Source organism: Athene cunicularia (assembly GCF_003259725.1).
Source record: "Athene cunicularia isolate RWA chromosome 1 unlocalized genomic scaffold, athCun1 chr1_part1, whole genome shotgun sequence".
Classification (NCBI taxonomy): Eukaryota; Metazoa; Chordata; class Aves; order Strigiformes; family Strigidae; genus Athene; species Athene cunicularia.
In genome coordinates this window covers 127,897,815-127,911,067 of record NW_020799091.1, presented here as the reverse complement: position 1 = coordinate 127,911,067, position 13,253 = coordinate 127,897,815, and the positions used below count along the sequence as shown (strand labels likewise).

Sequence of the window (13,253 nt, the reverse complement as noted above, 5' to 3'; positions counted from 1 at the left end):
CACTTTCACAGCAGAAGCACACAACAGGAAAAATTTAGTGAGAATAGCCCCAATACAGACTGAGCAGTGGCCCAGAACACAAGAAGCTAAAAAGATATGGGGGCCAACAGGCTGCATGAAATGCTGGCCAGAGTCCCAGTGGGCATCAATATAGACAGAAGAGTAAGAGGCAAAATTTGCACTGGAAGCTGAAGACCAGGATTGAAGTTGTAGCTTTCCCTTATACTCAAACATGAGTATTCAATTACTGTCACCTAAATCTTGTTAACTCTCATACTGGAACATGATGCTGAGACTACATTTTTTATATACCATCAATGACTGGTTAATGGACTGGCTAATAAGGGATACCAAACAGGATAAGCAGCTCTCAACTTTGTTCTGAAAATGAGCAGGATCTGATTTACAACAGCTATGTCTATACAAGTATTCGACAGTGGAACTAACTTGTAAACTAGGATCTGGTAGAAATATGTAAATCTCAGTGGAGCTCTGCTATGGAGATTTAAGAAGCTCAAGAGCAAAAGTTTGGCACCAATGCTCAGCCCTATAGGGTGAAAAAACTGCCAGTACAGCAACATTAACACTGAACAATAGTAACATTACATCAAGGATTAATAATGACCAGGATGCTCCTTGAAGGAGCAACAAAAGAAAAAAAAAAAGGTATCCACTACACATAAAAATGAGGTTATAGAAAAATGAGAAAGGTTATTAAAAGAACCTGAAAAATGAGCCATAACCTTCATTAAAAGATGAGGAGCCAGACCTTGAGCTCACAACAAATACATAACACCTTCAAAAATCTCTTAGAAACACCAAAAGTAAACCGGTATGGCTAAACTCCAGGGTAAGGGACACTAGTAGCAGATGCATGAGGGTATTCTTCACAGGTCTGAACAAAACCTCAAAAAATAGCATTAACAACAAGTTTTAGTTGGTTAAATATAGAAACACAGTAAAGCAAGTAAGGAACAATCTGCAGATAACAATAGTAAAAAAAAAATATTTTCCTTAACTATATTAGGAGAAAGAAGCTTGCCAAAAAGTCTACAGGGTGACACAGGATCAAACTATAAAAGCTGACCTTAGAGAGAGATACCCCCCCCAATTTATTTTTTTTTAAATTTGCATTTTCAAAAACAAAGCCTGAATAAATTAGAACTATTCTTCATAGGGAAATCAGATGATTTGTTTCAAATTGCAATGACAGCACAGACAGAATGAACAACAAATTACCAGGACATAGCGAGTTGTGAAATTCAGATGGAACAGAGGCTGACAAGTAATCTTTACCTTTTCCAGAGGTAGTAAGTAACCATTTTGCAGTTGGGGAAGTCATAAATACAAGAAAGTGGAGTACATGACAAAGTGCAAATGGATGTTTTGTTGATGTGATCTGGAGTTTCACCTGTCGACCTAGTGTGTTGGGTCTCATGAGGAAAGCTAGGTTCTGAAATAGGGGTCTCTGGAACAGTTCTTTGGGGCAACAAGTCCTATGCTCTATCAAAATAGGATGAAGACAGGAGGGACACATAGGTACAAAGCATCCCCAAGCATCCCCATGCCTTCCAGAATGAACTGTGGAAAGTACCATGACAAACTTGCTATGCGCTGGGCGTTTCCGCACACACAAACAGAGGCTGGGAAACGGCAGTTGTGTAAGATCTCTCTCCTGTTCCCTGGCATTTTTGGCAGATCCAATAACTGCAAAAACTTTCCAGTTTCAAAGGAGGTCCTGGTAGGAGGCCAGCATCTCAAGAGAGGCCTGAGGGAAAACTTCCCAGGCTGCTGTAAAGGAGCTGTTTTTATCAGAGCCTCGACAAAGAGTGGAGGAACGTGCCAGCACATTCCATAACTGCAGTGTTAAAGGAGCTCCTGGTAGCAGAAGACATAAGCCTAAATCTACCAACCTCTCCTCCAGAGTGAAGCTTAAGATATGGGCAAAGATTGAACACAGGCCTGGTCTGTATAGTCCAAAGCTTTATTTCAGAGGTTAAGCAAGACTGCAGGGAATGTACAGCATAAGCTGTTTAAGTGTCAAAGCATGGGCAGAACAACTGGTTGATGATCCCTGTCATTCCTCAAAAAGGACAGGCATAAAGTATAGCAGTCTCAGCTACCTGTTGAGATACCCTTCCGGTTTGGTCTAGTTTGGCTTGCAGCACCACCTTTAAGAAAAGGCCCTCCCTCACTGTCCCCCTGGGCAGTACTGGAGACAGCATCAGTCTGGGAATCTGATATTCCCAGGGTCTTGTACAGGGAAGACAGGCCTGAGCAGGATGAAAGAACAGATAGCAGAAAAAAAAGAGCTGTCCAGACCTACAGTCAGGTCCAACATGGCACAACAATGCTACAATAACACATGTATTTTAAGGGGAAAGAGCAGTACCTTGAGGAGACTCAGAACCGACAACTTAGATATAAATGTGGACCTAAGAAGAAAACATTAAAGGAGTTGTGAGAAAATAAGACTGAAAGATATGTTGAAACTGTACAAATGCAGAATAGAGGTAGTGAACAACACACCATAAAAGACAAAAGCAGGTAAGAGAAGAGGGATTGGCTATGTAAGGACATGAAGACTTGAAACATCTGGGTTTATTGGCTGAAATAAGATTTGCTTGCTTTTTAACTGCTGGAACTGTGAAGCAATCTAGGAACAATGTATCCCTAAGTGTCCTTAACAAAGTATTTACTGTGACTTCACTATATCTGTACACATAGAGCAATGTCCCAGTAGCCCATTTTCTTCAAGTAATGACTATTAAGATTTTTTTTTTAAAAAAAGGCAGGGGGTGTGTGCAAACTTCATTCCCAGATCTCAAGGACAGGTTTCAGTTTAAAAAGAGAGCACAACTTTACCTGTGAATTCATCACACATAGTACAAAATGGTTATGTTAATTTTCAGTCAAAAAATTATACTCCAACCTGATTGTTAAAGTACTCACAAACTAATTCTGTGTCTTTGTTGTTGTTATTTTACAGGAGAAATGTTCAAGTCTCCTGCTTTGCCTTTTCCTCACTTCACTGCTAATGAAAATCCCAAATTTAATTTTCAAGAATGATTCAAAAAATCTAAAAGAGAGACAGTGAAATGGAAGGAAAGGGAAAGTAAAACCAGAAAAGAATAAATAATTAGGAAAAATATAAAGAAAGATCACAACAAATAATAAAAAGAAATATTGGAGTGGGGAGTTTTTTCTTTTGGAAAACATAGTTCTTCCCTTCTTTCAAAACAATTGCTGTCATACTTAAGCAGCAGTTATTAATTCTCCTAGTGCAAGTCAGGTTACAAAGCAAGTTAAATTAAAAACCAACCAAAACCAAACAAGGCCTGTGTCTGTCTACACATGAATATACAGAAGATACACTCCTAGGCCCCTCCTTCCCCTACTTCTCCTTTCTCATCTGCCAAATAGTACTTCAGCCTCATAACTCTAATAATCAGCATTCTGCTGCCACCTTCCACCTCCTCACCTTTATAATCCTACCAAATTACTGCATTTTCCTCATATCCATAATTTGATCAGCCAAATTCCAGAAAAAAAAAAAGTTAATTGTTTCTTATAATTTTATTCCTGCAGATAATAAAAGGGAGGAGTTGTGTGTCGTGTTACATGCTGTTAGGTGAAAGTTAACCACAGCATTTTAAAGAAGGTGTACCTCTTAGAGAAAATACTGGTAGTCTGTAAGGATGCTCTGAGAACAGATCATCTGAAAAATTTAAGGATTTTGTTGTTAGATATATAACATATCATTATATTACTATCTCTTTACTTGGTAGGGCAAGGCTGTTTTTTTCCCCTTTAAGACTATTTTAGTTTTGTAATGTAATATATGCAACTAAATGCACATATTTCCATAAGAGAATTAAGCCAGTCCCTTCTTCCTTGCGCAAGTTAAAGATAGAGACTACAGTAATTATTTACTAAATTGTTTGTCCTTGTTAAATGCAGTTATGTTAATATCCCATTAATCGCCTGTCATTAGCAGCTGCTACCCAGCAGAAACATAGTCTCTTGAAGAAGCTGCCAGAGATACCTTAATGCAACTTTGATTTTCTCTCAGAATCACACTTCTGCAAAGGATAGAATTAATATAATTTGAGTCTATTCCTTCCATCATGTTGGTTGGAAAAATGAGCACAGGAAATGCTTTTGAAAGAGTAGGTATAGGAGCTTGGGCCTAGAAGAGCTAAATATTCTGCAAGCCCAAATTAGAGTATTGGCAGTGAAGTGACAAGAGATATAGCAGCTGATTATTTGTTTAGCTATGAATAATCAAGAGATATCAAAGTCTGACAGAATAACTTCTCCTTACCTGCATTTTTTCAATCATCTCAAACAAGTCCACAGTCTGTGAAAAGGAAAAGACAACAGGGAAAAGAATTCAACACTTGTGAAAGCTAACATTATCTTCTGTGGTAACCCAGATACCAGAGCAAACAGCTCCTTCCATGTTTTGGCACAGAAACTACTTGCACACTGAAGACAAGATAGAATCATTCTTCCTTAATGGATAGCATGGACAATACAACTAGCCAAACTGACTTCAGGTTGTGTTGCAAAAGCTTGACCTGGACCCTGATTGGACAGGTATCATGAATTTCTCTCTTTCAAGAGGTCAGACTACTGACTTGATACAGTATAGCATAAGAAATGATTAAATGAATAAGTGTAGGGTTCTCACGGAAGTGGGCAACTATAGCTATAACACATGCATGCACACGAGCTTGCTTTCAGCCCTTTCTTCTGCCCAGTGGTTCAAGGCACATTCCAACCCTGAGCCAGAGGAACATGGACTGACTTTACCTTGTTGGGGACAGCAGGAGCAAGAGCACATGGAAAGCCTTGGGTGGGTGAGTCTATAACATCACTGAAGCAGCACACCCCCTCCTCAGATCTCCTGCAAGAGACAGAGGGGGGGGGGGGGGTCAAGATGCCAGTGCTTGCCTGCAGTGCCTTCTGCTGTGTTCTGCTTATGCTTCCTCTCCCCAGACCACTTCTTGCCTATGAGGAAGCTGTCATACCCTGTGAGAGTCCCTGAGCTGTCTTAACTTACCACTTCTCACCTGCAAACATCCTGGATATAACAGCAAAAAGCTTCTGGCCCTGATTGCTCTGTCTCTGTTCACACACACTTTTCCTCACAACTTGTTGTGCAAGTGCTGAATGATCTTTTTTGCCAAGTTCTTCCTCTATCTTAGATTGTCAGCAGAATGCAGACAGGTCTCACAGGAAGCTTTGGGATCAGATTTCAAAGCTGAACCACCTTAAAAAGACCTGAAAGTTCTGAAATATCACTGAAATCAGCACCTAAAGGACAGCCCCAGTTGCCACAGCCTGGGTATTAGTCTCCAAGACAGGAACATAACAGACACAAGTGCTAGAACAGAACGAATACACCCTCCAGGAAAGATACAGGCATGGTTCTGTGTTACCACTGCTGGCAAAGCCAACGTGCGCATTAGATGGGCTTTTGTCTGCACATCTTCTATTGAAAAATAGGTTATTATTACAGCAGCAGTGTATACAAACAGCAGCAGCACTTACTTGATTTCATAGAAGAGAAATCAAAAAGTAACACAAACAATACACTGTAAGAGACATATATTGCATTGCTCATTGCACTATGGACAGTCTCACTGATAGCTGCAGCTCTCCTACTATTAATAAACTTTCCATGCCATTCACAGTTTTTACTAGCAGTCACAACTGGGGTTTAAGTCATGATGAAGGTCACGTAGATGGGGTTGGGAACAAAGCCCAAGATTCTAATACAAGATACAAGACTCGCCATTTTGTAATGCAACCATGAATACGTTTAGAATGGCTTCATTAGAAGGGACTTTAAAGATCATCTAGTTCCAACCCCCCTGCCATGGGCAGGGACACCTTCCACTAGACCAGGTTGCCCAAAGCCCCATCCAACCTGGCCTGGGACACTTCCAGGGAGGGGGCAGCCACAGTTTCTCCAGGTAACCTGTGCCAGGGCCTCCCCACCCTCACAGGGAAGAATTTCTTCCTTGTATCTAATCTAAGTCTACCCTCTCTCAGTTTAAAACTGTTACCCCTCATCCTAACACTACTGTCCCTGAGAAAGGGCCCCTCCCCATCTTTCCTGTCAGCCCGCTTTAAGTACTGGAAGGCTGCTGTAAGGTCTCCCTGAAGCCTTCTCCAGCTGAATATCCCCAACTCTCTCAGCCTGCCCTTACAGGGGCGGGGATCCAGCCCCCTGATCATCTTCACAGCTTCCTCTGGCCCCACTCAAGCAGGTCTGTGTCCTTATTATGTTGATGCCCCCAGAGCTGGACACACACTGCAGGGGGGAGTCTCATGAGAGTGTAGTAGAGGGGCAGAATCCCCTCCCTCACCCTGCTGGCCACACTGCTCTGGATGCAGCCCAGGACACGGTTGGCTTGCTGGGCTGCGAGTGCACATTGCTAGCTCATGGTCAGTTTTCCATCCACTAATACCCCAAGTCCTTCTGCAGGGCTGCTTTCGCCCCACTCCTCACCCAGCCTGTGTTTGTGCTTGAGATTGCCCTGACCCATGTTCAGGACCTTGTACTTGGCCTTGTTGAACTCCATGAGGTTCACACGGTCGCACCTCTCCAGCCTGTCCAGGTCCCTCTGGATGGCCCATCCCTTCCCTCCAGTGTGTTGACTGCATCACACAGCTTGGTGTTATCAGAAAACTGCTGAGGGTGCCTCGATCCCACTATCCATGTCTACAGCAAAGATGTTAAACAGCACCAGTCCCAACACCAACCCCTGAGGAACAGCATTCGTCACTGCTCTCCACTCGGTCATGGAGCCATTGACCACAACTCTGAGTGTGACCATCCAGCCAATTCCTTATCCACTGAGTGGTCATGTTTGTTATGTGATCATATAGTGCAGATCAATTGCAACCCTCTAGCTGTTAATGCATGACTCCTACTGCTTCTATGATAAGAGATCAGTATCTGTAAGTCATGCCGACTCTTGCTTTGAAACCAGTGGCTACATTCCCTGTTGCACAGAAGTGTAACATATTGCTGTAATCATGAAGCTACAGACTATTACAAGGTCCAAGAGTCTCTATGCCTACCAATTATCTGACAATTCATAATTTATTGTAGTAGCCCAATGGTATCATGTAACTTGTATATAGGTTGATCTAAACAAAGTAACACAATGCTTCCATCCTGAGATTTCTCCTAAAATGCAGATGTTTAATGCAGCTAGAGATTAAAGCCATAATGTATATGAGAGCAAGATGTAAGAGTTAGTCTTGACATCCTTAAATAAATACTGGTCTAGTTAGATGGCAAATGTATTTTAAATGAATACTTACATCAACACATGCTTTATTTATTATCTTATTTATTTACTTGAAGCATGTTTGGAACTAATAAAATGTATGTCCAAGGCAGTACATGAAAGATTTTCATTATTTCTTTTATAAAACTGAAGTTCCTGTGAGCACTAAAAAGGTAACAACTTAATTTGATAAATTCTCATTTTCAGCAACTAACCATCTCCAGAGAAGTAGCACTTTTGTGCAACTGGATGCCCTAAGGCCTTGTTGCATGCTATAGTGTTTCCCTTTGGCACGTCACTGGTTTGAATCCTGAATCATTCAAAAGAGAGTAAAATACACACCTGCAACATGAAAATCCAGCAGCTCCTACATGATGTCAGTGTGACCAGTCCTGTCGCACACTCAGCATAAATTCATCCCTACAATTTGGACTGCCCAGAACACTTCGTGCAGCAACTGCTCTTTACCGTTTAATTGTAGTACAGTTCTATTGTCAAAATGACTCCAGCAGATGCCAAAATCACTGGTCTCATTTAGAGATGTTCTCAATTCTGTCACGATCTCAGGTTAGGAATGTGGTGAGGGACTTTAAAAATCCAAAAGAATGACTCAGATTTTATGTTATCTTTTATAAAATATCACTAAAATTTGGGCCCACCACAACTATTGCTTGAAAGTTCATTCATGAATTCTGAAATTCTGGAATAAAAAACACTAAGCTCTATCTATAGAAAGAGAACACAGTTCTTTTCAAATTGGACCTTCAAACTCTGATCACAGAAAAGCTTTCTTCTGAAAAAGAAAAGCAATTCTGCAGAGTGGGAGTGGAATATGTATCTGCAAATGTATGCTTGCTGAATCTTTATTTTCAGGAAATGGCAACAAAGAGAAACAGAGGGCCTGGAAAATGCTGAAAACTAAACTAGGATTTATTAGTGACAGTAACCAATGCATTAATTTCAAGTAGGTAGCCAAACCAAAAGTAGACACTGCTGATCTACCACTAAAGACTCCACTTTCAATTTTGAAACAGTTCAAGAAGCACCTTAGCAGACCTCTAAACCATTATCTCCATACACACAACTCTGCTCATGCCCTGTATTCCTGTCTTGCAGCATCCTCTGCTATTTCAGTCCTGGGATCTCTCTATACAGCTCCCGCAAAATCATTCCTAACTGCTATAGCTGAGCCAGTTCAATAACCAAATCAACGCAAATGCTTGTTCTGAAAAAAGCACAGATTGGCCTTGACAGATTTTATACATCCTTTCATAGGTACTCCAGAGGTAAAGAGCATTTCTGGCACTCTGAATAGACAAATCTTCAGGTAACTGTCTTCCTGAAAGTTCACAGGAAGTGGGTACATAGCTATTATAAACACCTTTGCTAATCTGGAAACCTTCCAATAAGAGAAACAATACAGCATGATTTACAGCTAATTATGGAATGACAGTATAATAACTAATCCCAGCCTGATGAGTGATTATGGCAACGAGACACTGATACTTTTTTAAAATCCTTCACTAAGACAGGACAGGCAATTCAGAACTGAAGGTATAATTTTAAACAAGATCAGTCCTGAAATGCTCATATGGAAAATTCTGAGCAACCACCTCCCTTGAGCAAGCAACAGCTCTTTCACTGCCTCCTTCCTCCCTTAGAGGGACATATTTGCTCTACCAAATACAAGTTTTAGGTGTTCAGTGAAGACAGCCGAAAACATGACATGAATAGCCTTACTCTAGGAACACGTGTACAGCTTTGAATTTTGCTCACACAGAGTCCTAAAATTCAAGAGAAGGAATTACCACGAGAGAACTAGGAAAAGGAAGCAAGTACTCCACATGAGACGAGGTTTGCCCTCAGCTGGCTACAAACTTCCCTGCCCACAGAATCTGACTTCCAGCTGCACGCCCCTTCCTGGCTGCTGGGGAGCTTCCGTGAGAGCCTCTGCTCGCACATGCGGGCAATGCCTGCTCAGGATCTGCCTCTCCTGGCACCGACAACGTGTGCAGGAGGCCCACCGAAACGTGAGCGGGGAATGGCAAAGGCCCGGAGAACCCGGCTGGCTTTCACCAGGCACTACCCTTCAGGGCAGGAGAAAGGAGAACTCCCGAGGGAAATCTCGCCACGCACCAGCACTCCCACCTCCTGGGAAGAGCAAACTGGAGAACTCATCCCCTCCCAGGGAGGCAGGGGAAAAGCCAGAGGGGCTCACTTGCGGCCCTTCTTTACCTTCAGTGAGGGGCGCAGCCGCCCAGCCTCACCCGCCCCCCTCCTCCCGACCGGAGTGGGGCCCCCAAAGCCAGAGCCAGACCCGCCGTCCCTCACCTTCCTCTCCCCGGCCTCTCTCTCCTCGGCCCCCCACTCTTTCGGGCAACCCCCGAGGGCTCTTCCTCCCACTCCCACAACACGGGGGCCACCGCCGGCGTCGGGACGGGGTCCAGCGCTTCACCCCAAACGCCCGAAGCCGCTGCCCTGCCCTGTCTCTGGGCTGCCGGGGGAAAGGAAGGGAAGGGCAGGGCAGGGAGCCAGGCGCCCGGGAAGAGCGGGGACACCGTGCTCCCGGGAAAACATGCTGACCTGCCCTGCTGAGTCAGCGCCCGGGTTCCCCCCTCAGGAGGCTCCTCCGCTCCTGCCTCGCCATGGAGAAGGGCCCCGGCTCCCGCCCCCACCCCTCCTCTTCCTCCCAAGCCGGGCTTCAAAGGAGAGACCGCAAGGCCACCTCACAGCGGGGACCGGGTCGCGGCCGCGGGAAAAACAAAGAGGACGAGGACGAGGAGGAGGAGAGATGGGGAAAGATGAAAGAACGAGGGATGGAATGATGACTTCTGCCCCTTCTGCTGTAGAAGGTCAGTTCCCCCTAGATCCCCCCTTTCTGGGGAAGCCGCGGGTGATGCGCAGCCCACAGGAACGCTGCCGGGACAGCCGAGCCGAGGAAGAAACCGCACTCTGGGCTGTCAGTGATGGTCAGACTGTGTTGATCAAAGGTGGCAGAGGGGTCCCTTACTCAACTGTCCCGAAGCTCTCAGTATCCAGAGGGGAAAGTGAGCATTAAGGCAGACCCCCACAACCTACCACTCCCTTCAAGGGAACACTAAAAAAAGGTAACAAACTCATCAGCCTTTGGTATTTGGGGCTGATTTACATCAAGTACTACAGAGATTTGGCTCTACATCTCCCTTATGAAATAGCACACTGATCTAACTTAAGCTATTCTCTAGAGAAGCTCAAATTTTAAGAGGTCAGAAACCTTGAAACCTCAGAGAGTGTATCTGCATTCACTCATCAGTAGATCATCATTCCTGATAAAAACTGAGGATAAGAATCTTCTGTTGCAAGAGTATGTATGTACTTGTGTTTAAATAAGAACACAGAGCTCTTCTGGACATACTTTTTTTCCTGTGATTCCCCATTTCATTCCATAGGCTGATGTAATGTTTCTTCTTTATACCAGGGCCTATAAAGACAGCAGCTACAACCTTATGCCAAGTGTCTGCCTCATACTGAGTTTGTTCTAATTCATAAATGGGACAGTAGGAACTACAGAACGAGACAGAATTTGGGACGAGCCAGACAGCTAGGAAAGGATGCAAAGGACAAGTGAAAGCAGAATACAGACACCAGACAGAAAATATGAGATAGCTGATATAGATGACCAAAAAAAAAAGCAAGCAGCTATATCAAAATTTTAGGGATAAGAGTGCAGCAATTTCATCCTAATGCTTCCTACTGATGAAAGTCCTGGATAAAAATCATTATGGGGGCTTCAAGGGTCTGTGAGTGGGAAAAGAGACTGTAAGGAGTAAGGAATCAATCAAGGTAGGTGGCAATGACATTTGAATGGACAAAGAGAAGATCCACTTGCTGGTTTAGGAGCTTGCATGGAGGCCAGGTGTTTCCTTTTCCTCTTGTCACCCTCTTTTCTTTTTTTCTTTTTTTTTTTTTTTTTCCCCATCAGATCTAATGCTAGATTATGGGCAAACTCATGCAGCCCCCTCCTCACTCCAGATGCCTCCCAGATATGTCCAGGGTATTGAATACAGCAGCTGCTGTCTGCACAGGCAGTTCTTATTCCTGATCCACCTGGATCTCTGAGCAGAGTTGTGACTGGGCTAAGGTAAAGAGCCAAGCTTGCCACTTCTGCTGCTTCCAGGAAAGAGGAAGAGACATTATTTTCTGCTGCTAGAGAGGGCTGCCAGCAGTAACTACTGCCCTCCCCCATCCCAGTGTCATTAGCAGCAGCAATACCAAGCCTGGCCCTGGTGAAAGCAAAGCACATAGAGAGGCTTGAGTCCTTCTCCCATTCTTCGTCAGCTTGCCACTACGGATAAGAACCAACTTTGTTCACATACAAAACCACACCGGGCTCTGCTTTCATTTAATTGCCTCACAGCTTCACCTAACCTGTGCAACTCCAGTTGCATACAAAGCCCTCAAGACGCACCAGCAAACCAGTGAACAATTATTAGATACCCTAATTACTGTTTAATTAGCCTCCTTTACCAACAATCATATGATGAAATCCTTTCTACGTGTGAACAAATCACAGGCCCCCTTTCCCCTTACTGTTCCTCAACTTACACAGCTGATGCAACAATATAAGCCTTTAGTTGTACTAAGTAGATTTAATTTCTGTTGATACTTGCATTCTTATATGACTAATTCTGTGTACTTACAGTCCCACGTTGTAATCCATATATGTCTATATTCGCATAGATCATTATTCATTCTACAGTTCTGTGTGTTTTAGGGACTGGCACGCAAGTTTCTGTTCCTTCAGGTATCTTTCAGGTATGTTAATATATGTATTATAGTAATTGACATCTATACCTTTTGCTATGTATTTTCACAGTTTTTGTTAAAATGTTTTTTTATTCTTGTAACTGAATTAGCATTGTATCTTGCTCACACAGAAGTCTGTATTAGCTGTAATACAGAATCTGATCTCTGCAATGTTATTAATTGAGTCATTTTAAGAACATCAGAAGCTGCACAGTATCACAGAAACACAGCAGCACATCCTTCAACAGTAAACTCTTCAAGGCAGAATTTGTATTTTTTTGTCTTACTATAATGTTACACTCTGTCACAAACTCATAGATAGAAACCTAAATGTTTTCACATTAACTGTTTCTACAAATCTGTGCACACAGCTTCTAAATATAGCAGCCAGTGTGCAGAGACAGCACTTTCCACTGCCCACTTAGACTCCTTTTATTTCAAAGGTTGACAGAATCAGGGTAGCATTCCTTTGAGTCTGGACAGACCCTCTTTCATGCCCCTCTGCCTCTTCAGTTTGTCTCATTACCTACACAGGCATCCCCACTTCCACTCTCCTTCTCTCTCTCCCCAGCTGCTTCTCTACACAATGCAGTATAGCACAACGTCTTTTAAAAAGCATACAGCCACTTTCCCTGCTGAGGCGGAAACTGCCCCAAGGTACACCCGTTACACAACCAAGCAGCACAGAAGATCTGGATCAACCCTCCCCCAGCTACCTTTGCTCCCATTCCTTCTAGATGCAAAAATATCTTTAATTGGAATTGCAGGCAAGATGAGAATAAAAGCAGCTGAGCCATTCATCCCCTACCTGAGCAAGGATCTCTCATCCCCAGCTGGTGAGCGGATGGAGGCAGGGAACCCAGCTGCTCTCATTTCCTTACACCATCAATTATTCAAGTAGGTTGCAGTGTCCTCCCTCTCCCTCCCATCCTTTCTCTTCCGCTGCCCCCACTTGCGGATGAGCAGAGAGTGAGGAGATCGGTGCTGTCGGATTTGAAACTAGAGATCATTGTCGATCGAACACCTGGTCTGGGGAGCAGCCCTGCTCTTAAGCAAAGATTGGTCCTAAGGGAAGGGGGCCAGACTGGCAGCTCCATAGATGGAGCACACTTGTATCCTGCTCCTTTTACTGCTACTCCCAGACCTGCAGGGATGACCTTT

The 13,253-nt window shown here is 43.6% G+C and overlaps 1 protein-coding gene across 15 annotated transcripts in view; it reads right to left on the bottom strand.

Moving 5' to 3' along the window:
• RAP1GAP (RAP1 GTPase activating protein) overlaps positions 1 to 13,027 on the bottom strand; it is a 51,105-nt gene extending 38,078 nt beyond the window's left edge. For 14 of the 15 annotated variants that reach the window (XR_003398779.1, XM_026852324.1, XM_026852364.1 and 11 more), the window contains exons 1-3: positions 12,901 to 13,027; positions 4,816 to 4,909; positions 4,325 to 4,360 (exon numbers count right to left, since the gene is read on the bottom strand). Coding sequence is in view for 14 of the 15 variants with exons in the window: in XM_026852324.1 (XP_026708125.1) it covers positions 4,325 to 4,360; positions 4,816 to 4,909; positions 12,901 to 12,965 (195 nt within the window). In the remaining variant the exon portion in view is untranslated. The remainder of the gene's footprint in view (positions 1 to 4,324; positions 4,361 to 4,815; positions 4,910 to 12,900) is intronic. The other variant, XM_026852375.1, reaches the window with a different exon arrangement.
• Between the last annotated feature and the right edge of the window lie 226 nt (positions 13,028 to 13,253).